At 55.6% G+C, this 22,455-nt stretch overlaps 7 protein-coding genes across 7 annotated transcripts; 5 read left to right on the forward strand and 2 right to left on the reverse strand.

The window, feature by feature from the left end:
• Positions 1-1,826: 1,826 nt before the first annotated feature.
• USV1 (Up in starvation) lies at positions 1,827-3,920 on the forward strand (the record flags this gene model as incomplete). Its single annotated transcript, XM_064803441.1, has 2 exons — positions 1,827-3,707; positions 3,765-3,920. The coding sequence occupies 2 exons, from the start codon at positions 1,827-1,829 to the stop codon at positions 3,918-3,920; spliced, it is 2,037 nt and encodes a 678-aa protein (XP_064658356.1).
• Positions 3,921-4,415: 495 nt separating this feature from the next.
• On the reverse strand, positions 4,416-8,174 carry LTR77_006200 (uncharacterized protein; the record flags this gene model as incomplete). The annotated part of the gene is made up of 3 exons (XM_064803442.1): positions 4,416-4,658; positions 4,717-7,727; positions 7,778-8,174. 3 exons carry the CDS (start codon positions 8,172-8,174, stop codon positions 4,416-4,418), a joined length of 3,651 nt encoding a protein of 1,216 aa, XP_064658357.1.
• Positions 8,175-9,112: 938 nt separating this feature from the next.
• On the forward strand, positions 9,113-9,853 carry LTR77_006201 (uncharacterized protein; the record flags this gene model as incomplete). Its single annotated transcript, XM_064803443.1, has 1 exon — positions 9,113-9,853. One exon carries the CDS (start codon positions 9,113-9,115, stop codon positions 9,851-9,853), a length of 741 nt encoding a protein of 246 aa, XP_064658358.1.
• Positions 9,854-13,280: 3,427 nt separating this feature from the next.
• Positions 13,281-15,153, forward strand: HXT5_2 (hexose transporter hxt5; the record flags this gene model as incomplete). Its single annotated transcript, XM_064803444.1, has 5 exons — positions 13,281-13,297; positions 13,350-13,443; positions 13,494-13,785; positions 13,837-14,687; positions 14,770-15,153. 5 exons carry the CDS (start codon positions 13,281-13,283, stop codon positions 15,151-15,153), a joined length of 1,638 nt encoding a protein of 545 aa, XP_064658359.1.
• Positions 15,154-15,454: 301 nt separating this feature from the next.
• On the forward strand, positions 15,455-17,815 carry LTR77_006203 (uncharacterized protein; the record flags this gene model as incomplete). Its single annotated transcript, XM_064803445.1, has 2 exons — positions 15,455-15,502; positions 15,578-17,815. 2 exons carry the CDS (start codon positions 15,455-15,457, stop codon positions 17,813-17,815), a joined length of 2,286 nt encoding a protein of 761 aa, XP_064658360.1.
• Positions 17,816-18,133: 318 nt separating this feature from the next.
• On the reverse strand, positions 18,134-19,209 carry LTR77_006204 (uncharacterized protein; the record flags this gene model as incomplete). Its single annotated transcript, XM_064803446.1, has 3 exons — positions 18,134-18,586; positions 18,637-18,846; positions 18,904-19,209. The coding sequence occupies 3 exons, from the start codon at positions 19,207-19,209 to the stop codon at positions 18,134-18,136; spliced, it is 969 nt and encodes a 322-aa protein (XP_064658361.1).
• A 527-nt stretch (positions 19,210-19,736) lies between these two features.
• Positions 19,737-21,587, forward strand: LTR77_006205 (uncharacterized protein; the record flags this gene model as incomplete). The annotated part of the gene is made up of 1 exon (XM_064803447.1): positions 19,737-21,587. The coding sequence occupies one exon, from the start codon at positions 19,737-19,739 to the stop codon at positions 21,585-21,587; it is 1,851 nt and encodes a 616-aa protein (XP_064658362.1).
• Positions 21,588-22,455: the final 868 nt, after the last annotated feature.

Below are 22,455 nucleotides of genomic sequence, written 5' to 3' on the forward strand. Positions count from 1 at the left end.
TATGCTTCTTCATGTGAAAGTGAAAGTGGAAGGAGCGATTTGAAGAGGAAACTTAAAGTAGACGTCACCTCTTCAAATCCGTATCTCTCCATCTAGACTCGGAATTTCTCTTGCGAATCTTTCGTGTGCTACGTCTGTCTTGTCGTCATGTTCACACGTGCGAGGCGATGCTCGGTATAAAATGCTCTCCGGAATCGTATCTGTTTAAGCGCTGGGCTGACACACTAATAGCTCTAGGGTACCACGATTCACGAGAGGTCGCACGTCTTCCTACCGTCCATGGCTTGAGCAGTGTACGCTCTGATACGCTAGAGTGAGCGGTGAGGATGAAAGCCAACTTCACCCCGTCTAGGACCACCGGTTGAAGTTCTAATGACGAGCTTTCGCCGTGCCTGGCCTGGCCTGGCGGATCGAGAAAGGTACATTGGTACGGCTGCCCTTGCATGATCATGCTCCCACACGCTCGCTTAGCGCATGCAAGTCAGAGGTTAGGCGCATGGCGACGGCCCCTCATTGGCGTCGCATTCACGTATCCACGCGGAGCATAAAGATCGCAAGAGGCAGTACACACCAGCTCTGCCGCGCCAAGTGCGGCTCGTGGACGAACGAAGAGCTCCATGTACCCTTGCTTGCTGTACTGATGACACCGCGTGGAGAGCTATCTCCGAGATCTACGTGTGCTGTCCTGTGAGGCAGCCTTGAGCGACGAATGCATGATCGTTGCACGTCGATGCAACACTCCAGCTGCGACCACAAAAAGAGAGTGGTATTGCACCACAGTAAGGAGGGTGTACTCGCTGCGACACAATATTCGGGCGAAACACTCAGGACATCGCTAGAGTTCTCAACACCTCCACCCTCGTACCTGAACGACTTCCAGCAGGACCAACGCTAGCAAAGGCGGCTAGACGAGAGGTACCACTCCATCTCCACTCGACAGTGGCTTGCCCGCGACTTCATCTCCCAGGATGTCCGACGCATTCCGGACGGGCACAGAGCTGTTGGGAGCTGTGTTGGGTCACACCATTGCTCGCAAAAAGGCAAGCTACTACAAGCCGGCGGTGGTAGTGTTTTCGTTGGAGATGCGGGCCGCTCACAGCTTTATATACTTCGGGATCGACGCACTGCCCTGCCAGACCCGATCTAAGCGCAGAGACCTGCCGTTAGCCTGCCACACCCCTCGCGTCACAGCAGACACCCCACTTCATCCCCCTCTATCCAGCACACCTTCTGCGCCGCCATACTCGACGTTGATGCGAAGTAGGTGTGTGGACCTTGCCACATCCTCGGAAAGGCTCCTGCACCGTCCCAGCACTGCGCAGTCTGGGCGCCTATTAGCATCCGCCCTGAACGTCAGCGAGCGCATTCGGGTGGCGGGAAATCCTTAGATCTGCACGCTCGCCGCAGCCAGTTTCACATCGCTACTTCGACGGCCTTATCAGTCATCCGCGCATCCAGCCTCGTCATCACCACTTTGCTACTCTCCGCTACGCTGTCGATGTCCTATACCATTCACGACTAGGTTATCCAGCCCCCGGATTTCATTCAAGTCTTTCCTTAAGGAACGTTGGTCGAGTCTTACGATCCCGGCTGTCCTCGGGAGACGTAGTTTGCGCAATTCACTGCAGCAGGCCGACGGAAACGGCTGCCTGCCGAGTCTGAACCGACACTGGAACGAGTGTTCGATGACCTTGCGACGAGAAGAGTAGCACAGGAGGAGGGCATCACATGACATGCGAGCAGAGGAGTACTTGCGATAGCGCGATCGTTGTACAAAGTCGGCGGTGCGCCGCTCGATAGCCTCGACAAGGACCACGTTGCTGAAAATGGCGACGTTCCCAGCGGTCAACACATCAATGCAGTCCCCGGAAACCAATCTGGCGGGCGAGGGGCGAACACCAACGACTCCGCGACAGCCCGTCGATCGATCGCAATCGAACACCGACCGAACGAACGAAGAACCAGCGCCCCGCACGCCGACCAGATATGAATTTGGAGGTGTAACCGGCCAGCGGCCATTACCCGATGAGCCGTTCACCCCCGGAGTCGTTGGAGACATTCGACCAGAGCAACATGAACCGTTCAAGCGCGGATGTTCGCACATGAGCGCGACACAACACGACGACGGAGATGTCGAGATGGGTGACGGTGGGGAGGACAACCCAGAAGATGAGGACGATTCGGACAACGACAGTGTGACAAGCGATTCGCAGAGGCCGTCAAAGAAGAAGAAGGGCCAACGCTTCTTCTGCACGGACTTCCCGCCTTGCCAGCTGAGCTTCACGCGGAGCGAGCACCTCGCGAGGCACATCAGGAAACACACTGGAGAACGGCCGTTCCAGTGCCATTGCTCCCGAAGGTTCTCTCGACTCGACAATCTCAGACAACATGCGCAGACCGTACACGTCAATGAGGAAATCCCTGGTGACTCGCTTGCCGCTACAAGCACAAGATTTCAAAGACAAATTAGGACGGATAGAGTGCGCCCACCGAGTAGCAGATCCCGAGCGTCGACTATGGGTAGCAATGGAGGTCACAGTAGGGGGCACAGCCGGAACCTGTCCTCATCCAGCATCGGCTCAACTACATCAAGCATTAGTATGACCGATGATGCTCGGAGACGACCCCAGCCGTTAGCCATGGCCAACGACCCGTCGCCTCGGCGTCCCCTCTCGATTGAGACCTACCCGGCGGGTGCGCCCTTGCAACCTCCCTTTATGTCTTACGCTCAGTCACCCACTGGCTACAGCACACCTACCTCGACGGTCTTTTCGACTGGCCCCGACAGTCCAAGATTCCAGTCCAACATGACCTCTCCAAGCTCTACGCTGGGGCGGTCGACTTTCTACAATGGAGCTCGGCGCCGGTTGTCCTACCCCAACAACGGATCCTTGCAGAGTCCGAACGCAAACACATATCCACAGCCAGTATATTTCACCCCAATCCAGAGTGGGACTGCTGCGACGTTCTCACAGAACAGCAGCGTCTTTGCTAGTCCTACCAGTTCTGCCTTCTCGCACGGCCGTCGTGACGAAGAAGCAGAACTCGAGTATCGCAGAAGGACGTGGCATCCAGGTACCTACAGCAGTTACACTTCACGGCCGGCCACCAGCGGTCTGTCATATCACCAGACTCCGGACGATCAGCAGCCCACTTCATCTCACCATCGTACTGCTAGTCAAGTCACCAGACTTCCAGGCATTGAGAGCTTCGATCACGCGCCTCCCGTCAATCAGCGCCCACCGTCCAGCCCAATGATGATCGACGGTCGCCCTACAAGCTCCGGAAGACCATCAGATGCAGGCTTGCATCAAGGTCTGACTAGGCTTGACATCACTGCTGCAAATGCTCCAATCGATGGACAGTGGCATGCCACTCAGCCGCAGATGATGCCTCCACCGGGCTATGCAACGCAACAGCAGCAGCCAGCTACCGTGGCACCGCATCAGGTATATCAACATCACGCTTCAATGCCAGAGCAGCCGGTTACACCTCGCAGGAACAAGCGACAAGCCTGGTATGGCGGCCCAGTCAACCCAGCTAGTGTACGCTCTCACCGTCCATCTCCCGAGGACTCCGGTAGCAGCGATGGCGTACCGACCCCGGGCACATCACAGAACGCTGAATACCACCCGGTCATCGTCGGCTCGAATGTTCCTTCTGAGGCCTACTCTCAAACCGGACCCGGCGCGACGGATGAACAGAAGGTAAACTATGCTTACGCAAGCAAACCTGAGCCGGCCCGGGCTGACTCTGGCTATCAGGCCTACCCCCGAGACCCGCAGGCCTACCCGATGCATACTGGGCGCGATCCTCGTCTTAACATGACTTATCAGCAACCACCGAATAACGACATGGGACGACTCGAGGCTCTGGTCGCCGTCGCTACAAGCGAGAACAGGGCGGTGGAGCGGTCTTGATCACGCCCGCACACGATACGAAGGAATGCATTTGCTCTCATACAGGATCAGACGACGTAACGGCTTTGACACTACGAGTGGTTCAGCGATGGACGCGAGCGAACGAGGCACACGACGGGAGGCACAGTCTTTGATTGATTCATGAACTTTGAGATACCCTGGCAACAATCTCTCGTACAGCGTTCTGCGACTGGCGTTGGTGTGTTTGCTCTTTTGGATATCACTTGCAGCTTTTGAGGTTGATTAAGTGAACGGACTGCAACGCTTGATGATGAGCACTTACTCTCCACTCTACGTACCTTGCAAAAACATACCATACGCGCTGATAAGCATCTGTTGCGTACTGCAATTTCCTTTCATCACTGCATACAAAATGCTCGCTAAGTTGTAAAGCAAAAGCTACCGTACGTTTCATCTCCGTAGCCTTGACTCCAACGCACCTTACGCCAGCCCGTCCAGTCTCGCATTTTTCCACTGCTAAATCAAAGCGCAAGATCAAGTCGTCAACCGTAACCCACTGCTCGGCGCTCCAACCGCACAGACCTCGCAGACCCGACACACCGTGCCTTTGTACTTGGTCTGATACTTAATGCCGTCGAACGGACACGCGAAGCTCGCTTCGCCCGCGTAGATGGGCGTGTACGAGGCGCCGCAGATGTCGAACTCGCCGAAGGTGTCGAATTCGATGTCGATGGCGTCGTTGGGGGAGCGTTCGGCTACTGATTTGACCTTGCGGGCCTGGTGAAGAATGTTAGTCGGGAGGAAGTGAATCGTGGGAAAGGAGGTGAGTGCTTACGGTTTCCTTGAACTTGGCATTTGTGCCGCGCTCGATGAGAGTGTTCGCGAAGCCGAGCGCGCTACCGAGCTGCTTGTTCTTGTTCGCAAAGTTCATTGCTGAGAACAGAGCGAGCGTCTGGTGCTGCGGCTCCATGCCGGGCACGGTGAAGTATGCCGACAGTTCTAAGCTTCGCTTCTTGACGTCGTCGGAGAAACTGCTGAGATCTGTCTCCTTGCCGACAGCTTTCCTCCGCTCGAGCTCGATGGACATCGCCAGGACGTACTGCGCTGCGAGCTTGATGGCTGTTTGTGCTTCTTGCGCTTGGGCTTGCGAGGACACCGCGTTCACCATGAGGAGGACGAGCACCTTCTTGAAAGCCACCACGCCGTCTTCGAGCTTGTTGGCTTTCATCGCGTTCTTGCCAGCCATCAGCTCGCCGCTTGTTACTGACTCCAGATCCCGCGGTATCAGCGGCAGAACCTTTCGCGAGTCGGTCTCGGTCAATGTTCTCCGCACGTAATTCACGAGTGGTGGCATGCCAGAGTTGGCGGGCAGGAAGGTACGTGTCGCCGCGTAGATCTCCATGAACCGCTCTTCCAGCGGCTGGAAGTTGACAGCTCCGATCTGTCGACTGAGCAGATTCATGGCAGTGTCGAAGCTACCGCCTGCTGCATGATCTGCTGCGAGCGGTGAGTTGCGAGTCCATAGATCTGCCTCGCTGCTCCCGGCGCCAGTTTCCGCACTCTCGACGTTGACGAAGTCTTCGTCGGCCTCTGGGACGACGTCGTCACCCATGTCCCATCCGGCGGCAGCATCGTCATCTTCTGCTTCTCCGAAGTCGCCATTTCGATCAGGCTCCTCGGCAAGCAGATCCTCTTCAGCAAAGCCATTAGTTTCAGGGGCAACGGCCTCGTCGCCCTCAGCAAGCAAGGCCTTCTCGAAAGAGCTCGCACCAGTAGCCCTTGTGGGCCAATTGGCCTTGAAGGTCGGTGCAATGGGTTTCGGTGGTGCTGCAGGCGCTCCGGCGGTCGGCAGGCTGACCTGATCCTCACTCATGCCGCAAGCTTCCAGAATCTCCTGACATTGGTCGTCGAGTCCATTGGCCTTTGCAGTCAGATAGGCCAGAGGATACTGATCGATCTCCTTAAACATCTCGATGCGATTCTGCACGTCGCCAAGGTACAGCGAGTTCTGATAGCGGCTGACCATGTCGCCTCTATGATCCGCAATCTTCGCCATGCGTTGCAGCTTTTCTTGGTCGCCAGTCGCGAGGTACAAGAACGAGAGCTTGTCGAAGCTTCGGAGTTTCTGGTATGTCATCTCCACAACTTGGTGATTGCCATGCGCCAGTGCTTCGTTGGTCAGACGCTGCCACAGCTGCGGTCGGTCCAGCTGTTTCGCCATTTCCACCGCAACGTCGAGGTTGCCACACTCGATAGCCAGCTCGAAGCGCGTCTGAGGATCTTGAACGAATTGGAGAGCGATCTCTGGGTAACCTTTCTTCTGGAGATACGAGATGATGCTCTGGCCGACCAAGCTTGAAGTCTTGATGATATTGAGCATCTCATCGTAATGGCGCTTGACCAGCGCGAGCTTGAACCGGTACTCAGTCGGGTCGATAGTGAGGATCTTCGGCTTCGCGGCGCGGTCGAGGCAGTACACACTCCTGCCCTTGACTCTCACAAGATAGACGGTCTGCTCCAGAGTGCGCACAATGCCGTTGTCGCCGTTCATGAGTGAGTATTTGATGTGGTTAAGCGTCGAGTACAGCAAGACCCCAGCATCGTCCCAACATGCGCTCTTGATTCGAATCGTTTCATGCAGGGTGCTAACCTGCTTGAGCGACTTGTCGACAACAGTCACGTTATGCTTGCTGAGCAAGGCCGCATGCAGACCATCGGCAGACCACACGACGTACTTCACTCCGGTGACTGCGAGCTCCGCCAGCTGCTTCTTCTGCTGGATGTCGTACAGATAGACCATGCTAGGAGCTATCAGCAGAAGACAGCCGGTGCCGCCGAAGACCATGTCGCTTGTGCCGTGTGGTGGTTTGATCGTCTTGGTAGTCGAGTTCGAAAGGTCCTTGATGTCGATCTGGTTGGTTGATTGATTGAAGACGGCAAAGCGATTCCGAGCAACAAAGACGGCAGCATTGCCTTGACCGCGCATCGCATTTGATGGTTCGACGGCTCCGGAGGCGTCTCGGGGCAGACTTATCAGCTCGTAGATGCCGTTGTCCGAGGGAGAGGTTACGAGGATGGATCGCTCGGCTGGGTTGTATGACATGCTCCGCGGCGGCATCCAGGCAGCACCAAGCTTCTTCAGGGACAGCATGGATGGACTCTCGACGTTCTTGGTGAAGTCGTATGACCGGACATGCTTCTCCTTGGTGATGAAGAACAGCTGGTTCTGGTGCACAGCTGAGGCCGGCCTTTCGCGTTCGAGCTTGAACACCATCACACCGTTGTCGTGGCCGGCGGCGAAGAGGTTGATCTCGGGATGTGCAGCAATGACCCAGAACCGGTCGTTCTCCCTCTTGAACGACTGAACAGACGAGCGCTTATTAAGGTCCCATACCCGAATTGTCTTGTCCTCTCCCACGGATAGGATGAGGTCTTGGTGCGGGTGGAAGAGCGCTGCGGATGCGTTCTGAAAGTGTCCTCGGCAGGTGTCAACCTCCCATGCCTTTGTCTCACTCATCCGCCAGAGCTTGACGAGACGATCGTCACCAGCAGACACGATGAGAGGCAGCGTGGGGTGGAATGAGACCCAGTTCACGCCCCTGTCGTGCCCCTCGAGCACAAATTTCACCACCGCATCCGTGTTCCCAAACATGTCTGCCTGATTCTGTGCTTGACGCGCAATTTGGTCTTCGAAGGTCATTGATGTGGGCGCAGAATGCTTCTTCCTTAAGCCAGAGATATCCCATACTCTTACAGATTGGTCGAGGGAAGCAGAAACCACCAGATCCTCCTTGGGGTGGAATTGCGCGCACATTGTGTAGTGGTTGTGCCCGGTCATTGTGCAGACTGTGGTACGTCAGCATGGAAACACAGATCTCCTTCATGGATTTACGTACTCAGCGACCTGTTCTGCCAGTTCCATATCCGGATTGTTTGGTCGTCGGAGCTGGAGATGATCCATGGCAGCTCGTGGTGGAAGAAGACCGTCCGCACATAGTCCAGATGCCCGTTAAGCGTGAACAGACATCTCCTCGTCTGATACGACCACACCTTGATCTTGTAGTCATCTCCTCCCGAAACAAACAGCGGCTGTGTCTTGTGGAAGTCAATCCCTCTCACAGGCCCATCGTGCTCTTCGAAGCGGTCTATGAGCGTTCCCATGCGGTAGTCCCATAGCTGGATCGTGGAGGAGTGCAGAGATACCAGGATCCATGGTCGCTTGGGGTGGAATGCTATGCCTTTTGCGCGGGACGACTTGGATTCGAATTTGGTGAGCATCGTAGAGTTGTTCATCTTGGGCGGTCAAGGGGGAGGCCCAGCTCCAACCATTGGCGGGATCGAAAACCAAAGACCAGCAGGAGCCACGCTCGGTGTGCAGAAGCGTTCAAGAATCTGTGAGGGAGTGTTGTTCAATCGCGACCTACACCCAACTTTCTCCCTCATAACAGCTGGACGTACGTTGTTACTATATTTCGAGGGACGCCGGAGCAGTTTCTCCGGTGGTCACGTGAATTCCCGAAAGATGTGCTTGAACCTTTAGGAGACTCCTTTCCTTCTTCCTTCCACGGGCATGCACAACGGCAACGCTATCATCGTTAGTCAAGCTTATCGTGCGTAAAACTATGTGCATCCGTCAGAACCATGGCAAGATTATAGCAAGGACAACGACGAGCTTGGTTGGCAGCTGCTGTGCTCCTGCGAGCATCTCCGAGAGAGCACCCAATGCTCACACTGCTCAAGGGTTTGCGACATGTCCCTTCCTACCCCTCCATGACCACCATCACCATCTCATATCTACCTCTCATCCTCTCTTCTTTCTCATATCTCCAAGCGCCGCTCAACGCTGGCGACCAAATCAAAATTCTTTCTGCTGTTACTGCCCAACTCGGACCCTGCAGTAGCTAGGCATCCCCCTGCATCACACCTGCTGTGTTGCAGCCCGAACGAGGTGCCGTCACCTCGAGTATCTCATCAACAGGCCGTCCGGATCTCAGTGTTGCCTGTCAAAGTACTGTACTTTTTGCTACAGATTGGCAAGCGCGAAGCGACCAGTATCCAAAATCATTTATCTGCCCCGTGAAGATGCTATTGCTTGGATACAGACGCCAGAATCAAATCATCAAGCGGTACCACAGGCCGGACTCGGGACGGACGACTGTCGTTGACCAGCACTGAGCGCGCAGCAGAGCGCGTAGCAGCGCGATCGCAGAACAGCGACAAAAACGAGCCAAATGGCCACCTCCGCCTTCACCTCAGGAACCAGCACGCCTCACACCCCTCCATACACACCGCACCGCACGAAGCGCCCAGTCTCCCGCAACCAGTCGCCTGCTTCGACAAAGAATGACTCACCCGCTTCCATCCGCTCAGCGATCCAAGCAGACTCTACAGAAAGCCCTACCAAGAAGGCCTCAGAGACCGAGCCTCCGAAATCTGAACCCACGGTCTCGGAGCTCACCGAACATGACGCAGGCTACATCGCGGATAACGAGACCGAGATCGTCTTGCCGAACGAGCTAGAAGAAGCCGAAAGCTCGCAAAGCGACGACGATCCCACATATACCGGCGAATCAGAATCAGATGACGACGCCATCACGAACCTCCTCTCGGCTTTAGGTTGCGAAGACAGCGAAGAAGCGGCCTTCGAGAAGAAGCGTCGCGCCAAGCATGCACGGAGACGCACCGAGTCGAGGGTGTTCAAGCGCCCGCACAGCCTGACTGTCAACGTGGGAAGCATGGTTACGGATCCCGAAGCGATGGCCGATCAAGATCTACCGGAGAGCGCGAGGAGGTTGAGGCGGAGGACTAGGGGGCCGGAAGGGATGGAAGGGGTTGAGGTGAGCTCGGTGAGGAGTTCTGCCGAGCCAGTTGGAGAAGCGATGACCAACGATGCCCCGGACGCTGGGTCTGGCAAGGAGACTGATGCACTGGCTACACGGCGGCCGAGTGATATGGATGTTGATGATGCGTGAAGGATGATATTATGATCTATGAATGAGCGGCTGTGTATTATGCTATTCTCCCCTTGCTCCCGCTTGAACGAGCACGAGACCGGAACTATCCTACTCAGTCATTACACCGAATCAATTTCCTCAAGAACAATGAGCGCTCCATCCCCAATAGCATTTGACCACTCAATTCCACCAACCACCACCAGCAGTTACAGTCTGCTCAGCCACCGTCGTCGTCCATCCAGGATCCGTCGTCGTGACCGTGATGTACACAGTCGTAGCATCCGGGTTGATCGGCACGATCGTGATGCCCTCTGGCCCAGTCGTGGTCGAGCTCGACGTCGTCGCTGTCGTTGAGGTTGGGCTTTGATCCGTCTGTGTAACAATCGGCGGCAGACCGCCTGAAGGTGGAGGCTTGTATTGCGGCGGAGAAGGAGGGCTTTGCCTTGAGGTGGCTGTTGCTTCCGAGGGCGCACTTCTGGCGCTGCTTGCTGGGTGGTCGGGTGGTGAGTAGGAATATGATGGCTGAGACGGCGCTTCGCTGCTGGCCGGTGGCGTTGACGGCTTTGGGGATGGACGGCTTGTATGATGCTTGGGCGGAGAGTACGAGTACGTGGGTTGCGAGGCAGACTTGCTGCTAGGCTTTGACGTCCCCGGTGCTGAAGTACTCGGAGTCTCGCTTGTCGAGGGCTCTTTGGGAGTTGGGTAGACAAAGCTTGAAGTTGCCGAGTCCACTGTCTGCTCAGTCCTTGTGTGTTTTCGATCCGTGATCCTGTGTGATGGCTGGAGGGTGGTCGAGGACGCCGAAGCGGACGTGAAATGATACGTCAGTGTCAAGCTGCCCCAGACCGCTGGTGAGCTGGAGCTCTTGTGCGCTCTTGTGGGGTTCCTGCCGCTTGCCGAAGATAAAACCTCCTTGCTCGTCTGTAGACTACTACTTCTCCCTGGGACCGACGGATTGGTGTATTGGCTGGGCCTTCCGGGTGAGCTAGATGACGAGGCACCGCTTTCATACCCCCCGGTAGGGACGGTAGTAAAGAGTGTCAACGTCGTTGTTCCTGGTGTCTTCTCGCCGTTGAGACCATATCTGCCGCTGTCGCTAGTAGGCTTCGTGCGCAGCGTCCCATTTGCGATCTGTGACGACTCCAGTACGGTTGAGCCGTATGGTGCTGTCGTGGTATGCGATTTAGGTGTTTTAGATGGCTTCATAGAAGCTGTCACTACTCCTCTTTGCGCCTTCTGGGGTACGTTGGAAGAGCTGGCCGACATAGATTCGCATGCTCCCGAGCTGGCAAGAGCTGGGTGACTTGAAGATGGCTCGTTGTACGAAAGCGAGACCGGACTGAGCTGAGCCACTTGGTACGGAGAAGAAGTGGATAGGGTTCTGGCGCTTGAAGTGGTGTTGAGGTATCTCCGCATCGGGCTGGCAGTAGCTGTCTGTACTGTACACAGCACAAGTAGTAGGAAGTCCCGAAGAGTGAGCATCGCGCCGTGGAGTGAGTGTACAGCGGTCTTGACCGGAAGGAGATTTGATTAGGAATGTGAGCCGAAGACCAGCTTCAGCGACAACAGCAGAACGCCGAAAGAAGGAAAGAGTGACACAAGTAAAAATTGCTGACTGAAGGAAGATGAAGAGGATAGAGCAGAAGAAAAGACTCTTGGTGAAGGCTACCTTGGAGAACGTCTCAGACCAGGTCTTGAAGCCTATCGCAGCACCGGGCACGTTGGCTGTTGAGTTCCCACCATCCTGATTCCTAAGTACCGGATGCTCAGTGCGAGGTCTGCAAATACACAGCGCGTCGGCTGGTGGTTGTATGCGCTGGACGAGGTGTCGTCGGCGTTTCGTCTTCAGATTTGAGCTGACTTTTGGAGTCTGCGCTTCTGATTGGCTGCACTTTTTCAACGCGCTTGCGCTTGCTTCGAGACGGCACGTTCCTCTCCTTCCGTTGCTCTGCTGTATGGAGATTTTGATAACGCAATCTTCAATCTAAATGGCAACTTCTGAAGACCACAAGGGAGCACCGGAAGCTACTGGATCGTGTCGGAAACGATGGCAACGCAGCACTAGCTTAGTGGCGGTGGAGTATACTGGAAGAGGAGACCATGGAGAACACACCATCTCTCCTTTCACGCTGCTGCGCGGTTTGCAAGTCCAATGACAACATCTCCCGCTGTGCCGGTCGTCAAGTCGTCTCATACTGCAGCAAAGACCGCCAGGCAACCCACCGTCCTAAGCGCGCTGGACCACACACGGGATATGCTGCGCTTCAATCGCTCGGACAATCTAGGCGTGCGGGATATGGTTCTTGCCCTCATGCTTCGGCTCGGCAAAAACTAGAATGTTACGATTTTGTCAAATGGTGGCAGACCATTGCCCAAAAATCCAACTACGACTGGTGAGACATGGAGCTTCCCTATCTCAACCTGCGGAACGAGGATATGTTCGAAGATGTCGACCTCTTTACAGACCGGTACCTCGACCTTGCGCATAGCGTATGAGTGGCGTTAATCAAGATCCGCCTTCTACAGAAACTGGGAGCGGAAGAGGAGAAAGACCACTCCAGTCAAATCGCCAAGCTGGACCATCAGATTTACACCCTGTACACTGCTGTTGATCATGACAACGAATTTTTCTGGCCGACTCTGCTTGATCCGGGAGACGATCTGAACGCACGACCTCCATACTACAGCCGTGGCGAGCGCTCGGAGATGTAACTCAAGCTGCAGTACTGCTACGACGCGTGGGTAGAGTCAGAGGGCGCCATCGAGTTCATTCGCGGCATGGTCGGTCCAGATTTTGTGATGGAGGGTGGCAGCAGCAATGTAATGGAAATCCTGGCTCGCGAGAGGGCTGGCAATCAGTGATCCATACCCTAGTCTGTTTGTCGACACTTTGGACCCGACATTTACGAATTATATTCGTTCGCTGGTGTGTGGCAATAAGTATGTTAAGATGCTATCATCTCCATTCACGGAAAAGCTGCTGGCGGTCAATTATTATCCATCGTACCGGGGCTAGCCTTCTGCTCAACATGGAGTTAAAACGCTGACAGTGCACAACAGACGGGCCCAGAACGACGTACTGATGGCAGGTCGTGCAGAAGTGGCACAATCCTGGAATTCTCGTTTACGCTCCGCGGTGGGCACGGCTCCTCGGATCAATCGCTGGCGTGGATGCCACGGTTCAAACACAAACGTTGTGTCATCTCCGGGCCCCAAGATCAGACGAGAAGTTACACACGAGTGGAATCTGGGGAAGATGACGATGTTTTTGTTGGCGTTGGCCTCCCAAGACGCTGGATCCTGGGGGCTTCGACGCCACGTGCTTGGCAGGTGCTCGGCGGGTGACGATGTGACACCCAGTGCAGAAGGAGATATAATGTTGTCGTCCCCAATCGGTTGCATTCTCGCCAAATACTACACCTCCTCTACTCGACCGACTGCCACCATGGGTCTTGGAAAGAAGTGAGTACATTGATTCCGCACTCTACGTGGCCAAAACTGACTGTCGTTGCAGGAGCATTACCATCAATGGCGCCGAGTGTGGCATCGAGTCTGTCGTCCTCGGGATTGTCACCTGTATTGGTGGCTTCCTGTTCGGATATGACACGGTATGATTGTTCGACACTAACTGCTGGACTACCTGACTGACGGTCTGTAGGGTCAAATCTCTGGCATGTTAATCTTCCGAGACTTTCGCGTACGATTCGGCCAGGGCACGCCTCAAAATCCATACCTCGACACGGAGATCTCATCCATCGTTGTGTCGCTCATGTCCATCGGCTCACTGATCGGCGCTTTGTTTGGAGCTTATACTGTAGACTGGTGGGGACGACGACGCAGTTTGAGCTTCGGTGTGGCTGTGTTCATCGTTGGCAACATCATCCAGATCACTGCCATGACTACTTGGGTCCACATGATGATGGGAAGGTTCGTGGCTGGTATTGGTGTCGGTTAGTATTGAGCCCTTCTGTTTCTCGAATCCCCGCTGACCGTCTTTCTAGGCAATCTCAGCGTCGGAGTTCCCATGTTCCAATCTGAATGTCTTCCTCGCCAGATTCGAGGGCCAGTGGTGGCCTCTTACCAACTGTTTATCACGGTTGGCATCCTCATTTCAAATCTGGTCAACTTTGGCGTTCGAGAGATCGAGGAATCGTCCGCTTCATGGCGCATCGTTATCGGCCTAGGTATCGCCTTCAGCCTGCCCCTCGGAATCGGAATTCTCTTCTCGCCAGAATCACCTAGATGGCTCGCCGGTCGAGGCCGGTGGGAAGAAGCACGCATGTCGATGGCACGCTTCCGAGGCATGAAGGATGATCCTAACTGTCCGCTGGTGGAGGAGGACTTGCAGGAAATGTCCTCGTCGCTTGCCGAGCAGTCAAAGGCGGGCGTTGGGTCTTGGTGGGAGTGCTTTACCGGCCGTCCGTCTCATCTTCCTCGCCTGGTTTACCGCACGTTCCTAGGAGCTGCCATTCATTTCTTACAGCAATGGACCGGCGTCAACTACTTTTTCTACTACGGCGCGACAATCTTCGAGTCTGCTGGCATCAGCGACCCCATTTTGGTGCAGCTCATCCTCGGCGCCGTGAACGTGGTACTCACGTTCCCTGGACTCTACCTTGTCGAGCGTGTTGGGCGACGGATCCCTCTGATTGTTGGAGCGATCTGGCAAGCTTTCTGGCTGCTTATCTTCGCCTCCGTCGGAACAGCTTTACCTCCGCAGGACAACCCTATAGCGGGCAAGGTCATGATTGCCTCAGCCTGCATGTTCATCGCCTCCTTCGCAATGACGTGGGGGCCATTCGCATGGGTCGTCATAGGTGAGACGTTCCCGCTGCGTACCAGAGCTAAGCAGGTGAGTACAGCTGGGTGGAACAACACCCTAGATTTCCCTTTCGTCTCCTCCACAATGGGGTTCGAATGCTAACGTCTTCCAGGCCTCTCTCGCTACTGCATCCAACTGGCTCGGCAACTTCATGATCGGCTTCCTCTCGCCCTACGCAGATGCAGGGATCCAGTACGCTTTCGGCTACGTCTTCTTCGGCATGAATCTTACTGCTGCGGTTCTGGTCTACTTCTTCCTCTACGAGACGAAGAGCCTGTCTTTGGAGAACGTGGATGCTATGTACTCGGACATGAGTGTCAGTGCGAGGCAGAGCAAGTCGTGGGTTCCAGAGGGCTACATCGATCGTAATAGGCGTGATTCGGCGTACTGGAATCGCAGGCCGTCCGCGAGAGATAACGCGAGGTCAATGTCGGTCGACGAGTATCGAGAAGATGGGAGCTCTTCGCCTGGTGAGAAGGTTGAGAAGGGGTTCTAAAGGAGCGTCGCCGGGTGTTTTGATGGTTCCTTGTCTCCAGGTCCTCATGTATTGTAGAAATGCTTAGACAGACGACTGAAGGACCTGATCCCAGAAGCTCTCCATAGCTTGGCACCTGAGCTATGCACCTCACTCTCGATGTTGCTTTCTATCTCCACGCTCGATCCATCGAGCATCACGTCTGTGACCTCAGAACCTCTTGGATCAGTCTCCGTCGTTCCCGTACTTCCAGCTAAGATGTAGGGACAGAAAGTAAGTGAAGCAACAAGAAGGAGTTTAAAATGAAAAAGGTATGTTGCCTATGGCAACAACCGAGACGCCATTTCACGACCTCAAATCTCACGTCCAGGTAAGTTACACGAAGAATTCCAGTAGGTACTGGTGTTCCTGGGAGACTCTTCGCCATTTCCTTCAACATCCATAGCTCACAATGTCCGTCCGGGTGGTGGCGAGGGTTCGGCCACTCATCAAAAACACGGAGATCGAGAAGGACCGCATTATCGAAACCTACGGAGAAGCAGAGAACAAGACGACGCTACGGATACCCAACCCCAAGATTGCCAGCGAGCTCTATTCCTTCCAGTTCAACAGTGTCTACGACGATGCGACGCAGGCGGAGCTGTACGACCGGGAGATCAGCCCGCAGGTCAAACACTTGTTCAAAGGCTACGATGTCACCGTCTTCGCATATGGAGTTACAGGGACTGGCAAGACTTACACCATGCGCGGTGGGAAGTCGTTGGCAGATCGTGGAGTCATTCCTAGGCTGCTGTCGAGCATTTACCGGCGAGCGCGGAAGATTGAGAAGGATACCGCAGGCGAGACACAGGTGGAGGTGCAGATGAGCTACTACGAGATCTACAACGACAAGGTGTTTGATCTTTTCGAGCCGCCAGAGCAGCGTACGGCAGCAGGCTTGCCAATACGGGATAACAATGGCAAGACGGTGGTGGTGGGCTTGACGGAAAGGCCATGCACTACGTTGAAGGAGTTCGAGCAGCTGTACGATCAGGCGAACGTGAACAGATCAACGTCGGCGACCAAGCTGAATGCGCACTCCTCGCGATCGCACGCCATTCTCTGCGTCAAGGTTGTCCAGACGACGGGCGAGGAGGTACGGATCAGCACGGCGTCGGCGATAGATCTTGCAGGATCAGAGGACAACAGAAGGACAGACAACAACAGGGAAAGACTGGTAGAGAGTGCGAGCATCAACAAATCGCTGTTCGTGCTGGCGCAGTGTGTGGAGGCTATCAGCAAGAAGCAGTCGAGAATACCTTACCGGGAGTCCAAGATGACCAGGATCCTTTCGTTGGGCCAAAACAACGGGCTCACGGTCATGATACTGAACCTGTCGCCGGTGCGGAGCTATCACCTGGACACGCTCAGCAGCTTGAACTTCGCGAACCGGACGAAGAAGATTGAAGTGAACGAGATCGAGAACCAGCCGATCTTCCGCGAGCAGGTTGGCAAAGGAAAAGCGGACGGCACAACTTCGAGCTCCATGTGCGCTCCTTCGATGAACAGACAACCACTCCGGCCGAAGATGCTATCGCAGAACACCCACCTGAAAGAGGTCGCTGCCAATATTCCGAAGCCAGCACGACAATTCTCCGTCTATGCCGACAAGACGAAACCACCTGCTGCTCGCCCCTCTACCCAGGCCAACACCAGCCACGCTCGTTACTCGAACATCCCGGTCAAATCACCCAAGCGGCCCAACACCGAAGCCTCCGCTCGCCCCGCAAAGTTCCACCGCCCCAACGAACCCGCGAAACCCTCCGTCCCCGGCCTCAGCAAAGACGCAATCGAAGCTCTCATCGAACGCAAAGTCACCGAAGCCCTCGCCGAGCGCGCCGACTCTACCACCGTCTCCGCCGGCGACCCAGTTTCTGATGAAGTCCAACGCCGTCTCGAAGCGCTCGAGAAGCGCGTCGATGGACAAGAGAACGAGCGGGCAGAGGGTCTGCAGTACTTGTTGATGGCGAAGCAACACCAGGTGCGAGGAGAGGACGCGAGTGCGTTGAGGATGTATCAGTTGGCCTTGCCATCGTTTCCGGGGAATGAGAAATTGGCTAGGAAGGTCAAGGTGTTGCAGGATAAAATCGCGGGAAAGGGTGTGGAGAAGGCGAGGTCAATGGCGAAGGAGGCCGGGGTTGGCGAGGCGGTGGAGCGGCCGGCGGCGAGGAGGAAGGCGAAGGGTGAGGAGGATGAGAGTTATCATGAAGCGCAGGACGCTGCTGGGCAGCAAGACGAAGATGATGACTTCGCCTACCGCCCTCGAACCAAGATCCGCCGCCCACATACCACCATCCTACCCAAACCGCCTACCTTCGACCTCAACCGCGACGTCTCCCCTCGCCCTCCAGTCAAGCACTCTCCGCCGCCCGAAGAACCAGACGACTCCGAAGACGAGCTTGCGATCACTTTAACCCTTCAAACTCCTCGCACTAAACAACTGCTCGAGATCATCAACACGAAAGACATCAGCCAGATCAAACTCCTCAAAGGCGTGGGAGCGAAGAAGGCAGAGGCGATCGTGAACTGTCTCTGCGACTTCGAGGACGATGAGCGGGTGACCTCGCTCGGGCAGTTGGGGAAGATGAAGGGAGTGGGTGTGAAGACGGTGCAGAACATGCGGATGGGGATGGTTGGTGTTTGAGCACTGGTTTTAGGTATTGGCTTAGCGTGGAGTTGGGGGGGTTTCCTGGGAGGGGTTTGGCATAGCATGGTGTTTTGACTCGTCTCGTAGCTCATCATATCACATCAGTTTTCGCACGGGCCGCACCAGTGGTGCGGCCCGTGCATGTTTCTTGCTACAGATGAAAGGTTTGGGGGCCAAAATGCCGGAGAACTGCGGCTGGGAAGCATGCACGTGACCCGCCCAATGAGGCAGGTGGTTGCAAGAGAGGGGCAAGCGCACGCGGGCAGTGCAGCTCTTTGCTATAGAACAATATCGAGGTGGCCGTAATGTCATTCTTCACGCGGTCAGCTTTACGCTCCTCAAATACTCGTAGACCGGCATCTCCGCTTCCACCCTCTTTTTCAACCCCTCAGCCACCACGTCCCCGAACCGCTCCTTCCACTTTCCAAACTCGACGCCCAGATCCAACGTCGCTTCGGCAGGGCCCTTGCCCCTCCTCTCCAGCCCCGAACTCCCCATCAAATCCCCAGTCATCGCGACCGCATTCCTATGGTCCGGCCAATGCTCCCTCGGAATCGGATCCCACTTCTCCACCCACCCGTCTTCATCGATGCCTAAGCGTCGGCAGAGCGCATTCATAGTAGGCTCGGTATTGTAGACGAAGTCCTGCGCTTCGATGACGGCGGTTTTGTGCCCCAGGGAGGTGAAGTATTGGTGGACGTAGACGGTCCAGCGCAGGGAGGAGGAGAGTTCCCAATCTTCGTCGTTTGGCTCGACGCCGGAGATGGGCTGAAACGTTGGTCGTTAGCATGTCTTGAGGGTTCGTGGCTTGAGCTTACGTTGAACTTAGGGTAGAGAGAGCCTGCTATGAGGGCTGGGTGGCGGAAGAGGAAGACTGGGGTGAGGGTGGCGAGGACGTCGCCGGGAATGTAGGTAGGGTTTGTGGTGATGGCGGGAGAAGGCTCGTTCTCCCCACGGCGCATAGTGTTGAGGATGAGGTCTTGGTTCACGAGCATGAGGGAGTGTTCTTTGCCAAAGAAGATTTTGCCCTGTAGCAATCTGATTCAGTCCCGTAATCAACGGATGCTGTAGAGGGAGGGCTACACCTCTTGCTCGGCCTCCGCAATCTGTTCTCGTAGTGCCTTCGCGCTGGTCTCGAACGTGTTCCAGTTAGCGTCTGGATACTGTGTGCCCCACTCGATCTGTCCGCGCTCAGCCGCTTCACAGTGTCTTGTGCGAAGAGTGATGCGCTCAGGTCCATACATCTGGGCTCCGGCGAAGGGGTGGAAGCCTTTCATCGGAGCTAGCTGAGGGTGCTGCTGCCACATCCTGTAGAACAGCTGGCTGTTTGTCCGCGGGCTGTCGAAGATGAAGACGCGGAGAGGGCTAGATGAGCTGTTGGAGGAAGACATCTTGGGCGTACGCTACGCAGTCATAGAAGGTCGAAAAGTAGGAAAGAGGGTTCAACTTCTGCAGCTGCTCTTGTGCTGGTACTTATAACGATCTTCGACTTGTGCTACTGATGCGGGTTGGCCCCGATTTCCTTGGACGGAAGAACGTACGAAGTTGGGGCTTCGGATTCGGACGCATGGTAGTGGCCGACTCTCAGCTTCGATGTGACATCGAATGATGAGACGCGAGTGCGAGTAAGGAATGCAGCATCCTTCAGTGCCTGGGAAGGCCAGCTGCGTTGAAGCTGAGTCTGCGCGGTGGTATCAGCCCTGCTTTGCATTGCTTAATCGAGCCTTATTGAAGTACATGCCAGCTTCGAAATGCCTATGGTGATACCAGCGAGATGTTGCGCGCATGCGATGAAGTTGGCTGCCGACGGATGCGGTCAGAGCTGCGAAAGTGCCTTCCCCATTGGGAAGCTGCAGAGCTTCACGTTCTTGCGAACACCCACGCGCTGAGAACGAGGAGGTAGCAGTGCTGTCAAGGCATGAGGTCACCCATTCTACGCACCGTATCCATATCTTCAGCGACTTCCACCTTCGCGCCACGACTCCCCCGGGCCTGCATTGTTGCCAAATGGCTCCAATCGCGTGGCTATCAGGATGGACCATCTCCATACGCGAGAGGGCACAACATCCCGCTTCGCAAGCACTTGAAAGAGCAAGCCAAGGCAGAGAAGGCGGGATCAAAGCGCAAGAAGGCTGAAGAGAAGGCCGCTGCAAAGCACCCGCCCAGAGCGGCAGCAGAAACAGAGCGATGGGAGCTCACAGTAGGCATCGAAATCCACGCCGAGCTCAACACCGCATGTAAACTGTTCTCTTCCGCTCCAGCAGCGGCAGCAGACAGCCATGCCCTTCCCAACACCAACGTCGCGCCCTTCGACGCCGCATTACCCGGAACCCAACCGCAGTTCCAGGTCGCGACTCTCCTCCCCGCCCTGAGAGCCGCAATAGCACTGGACTGCGACGTCCAACGAACAAGCGGCTGGGATCGCAAACACTACTTCCACTGGGACCAGCCGAACGGATACCAAATCACGCAGTACTACCAGCCCTTTGCCAAGGACGGCCGGTTGCGCCTACGAGCTGAAGATGGAGTGCCCAAAGAGGACCTCAACGGGGCAGAGGAAATCGAGATTGGCATCAAGCAGATACAGATGGAGCAGGATACGGCGAAAACTACGAACCACCCGCCTTCGACGTATCACGTGGATTTGAACAGGGCTGGACATCCTTTGATTGAGATTATTACGCTGCCGCAAATCCATTCACCGCAGGCTGCCGCTGCGGTCGTGAGAAAGATACAGGGGGTGTTGAAGAGCGTGGATGCTTGCGTGACCGGTATGGAGCTTGGAGGTCTGCGCGCGGATGTCAATGTGTCGGTGCAGAAGCAAGGCGCGACCGGTTCTTCACAGTATAGTGGAGTGACGGGATTAGGGCAGCGCACGGAGATCAAGAATTTGTCGTCGTTCGTGGCGATTGAGAATGCTATTGTTGCTGAGCGGGACAGGCAGATCTCGGTACTGAAGGCGGGAGGAGTGATCGAAGGTGAGACGAGAGGATGGACGCTTGGTGCCACGGAAACTACCCGATTGAGAGGCAAGGAGGGAGAGGTGGATTACCGGTACATGCCTGATGCCGATCTTCCGCCATTGCGCATTGGCAGCGACCTGGTGGCTCATTTGAAGGAGACGTTGCCGGAGCTACCAGACCAGACGGTGGAAAGAGTGCAGAAGGTATATGGCTTAAGCGCAAAAGACGCCAAAACTATCGCCAGTCTCGACGACGGCGACCGACTGGAGTATCTCGAAGAGACCGTCCAATTGCTGTCCGCTCGAGTAGGTCCAGGCTCCGACTTTCGCGCCACAAAACTTGGAAAAACTGTCGGCAACTGGATCCTCCACGAGCTCGGTGGCCTAATCACCACCTCCGAGTCAACCTGGCAGGACTGTCGCGTTTCCGAAACGGAACTTGCGGACCTCATTGCCAACGTGCTACAACGACACATCACCTCCCGGACCGCTAAACAACTTCTCGCTACTCTCCACAATCACCCTCCCGACTCCGACCGCCCGAGCGTTGAGCAGTTGGTCGAAGATGGTAATCTTCGCCTCCGACCACTTTCTGAGGAAGGCTATGTGCAACTCGCGGAAGAAATCATAGCAGAGAATCAGGATCTGGTCAAGGCGGGTAAGGGGGGTTGGAAGAAAAGCAAGACGATGTGGTTTGTAGGGCAGATGATGCGCAGGGGGGAGGAGGGGACGGTGGAGCCGGAAAAGGCAAGGGAGGTTGTTGAGAGTGTATTGGGGGTTGGGGAGGAGGATGGCAAAGAGAAATGAGGTCTCCAAGAGACGAGTCGCAGACAAGCCTGTTCGGGTGGTGCGGAGGTCATCAGACTCGAAAGGATGCCATGCTGACTGACAGCCACGCCCGCCAGGGCTGCGGCTGACGAGGTTATGGCTAAGGTAAGATATACATAGACAAGTACCTGTACAACATCTGTGTACATGCGGTGAGACGCTGAGGCTGTCGCCGATAAGCCATCCCAACCGTACCTTCCACCAGATCAACCAGATCATCCAGATATCGCCGGCTGTACATCGCAGGTGGCATCCACAGCTTCCCACATCAAACTCACGACATAGGCCCGACAAGCCGCCGGCCGTGGTGACGAGCAAATAGGCGTGACCCGGTGAAGTCGGGCAGCTGTGAGCTTATCGCACTAAACGTCCGATAAGCGGCCCGGTGGAATGGGTGTGTGGCTGCATCTGTCGTACTGCAGTTGGTGGCATGAGGACTGCGCCTGAAGGGGGATGTCGTGACACGTCGAGGCGCGAGGCCAGACTCATCATTCTTCTGTCGCTGCATTCATTGTTCTCCTGGCTTTCGCATCGATTTGAAACGTTTGGGCAACACGGATGACGACAGAGACCTCTCCTTCGACGACGTCGGGAGCTAGCGTATCGTCGACGTTTAGCCTCACAGCTCAGGCAAAGTCGGGTGATCGTTTGATCGTCGGACGGCAGACAAATAGACACCTGCTCGTTGAGTGTCTCCATCCCTTGATCGGACAACGATAACTCCAAGTCGATTGCGGACATTAACATACTTCGCTGTCCGGCTTCCTGGGAAGGAGGAGGCAAAGTTGGTCAGCAACAGATGCGACACCCCTGTCTATCGATAGGATAGGGTGATACATGACGATTT

The sequence above is a fragment of the Saxophila tyrrhenica genome (assembly GCF_035928015.1).
Source record: "Saxophila tyrrhenica strain CCFEE 5935 chromosome Unknown scaffold_9, whole genome shotgun sequence".
NCBI classification, from domain to species: domain Eukaryota; kingdom Fungi; phylum Ascomycota; class Dothideomycetes; order Mycosphaerellales; family Extremaceae; genus Saxophila; species Saxophila tyrrhenica.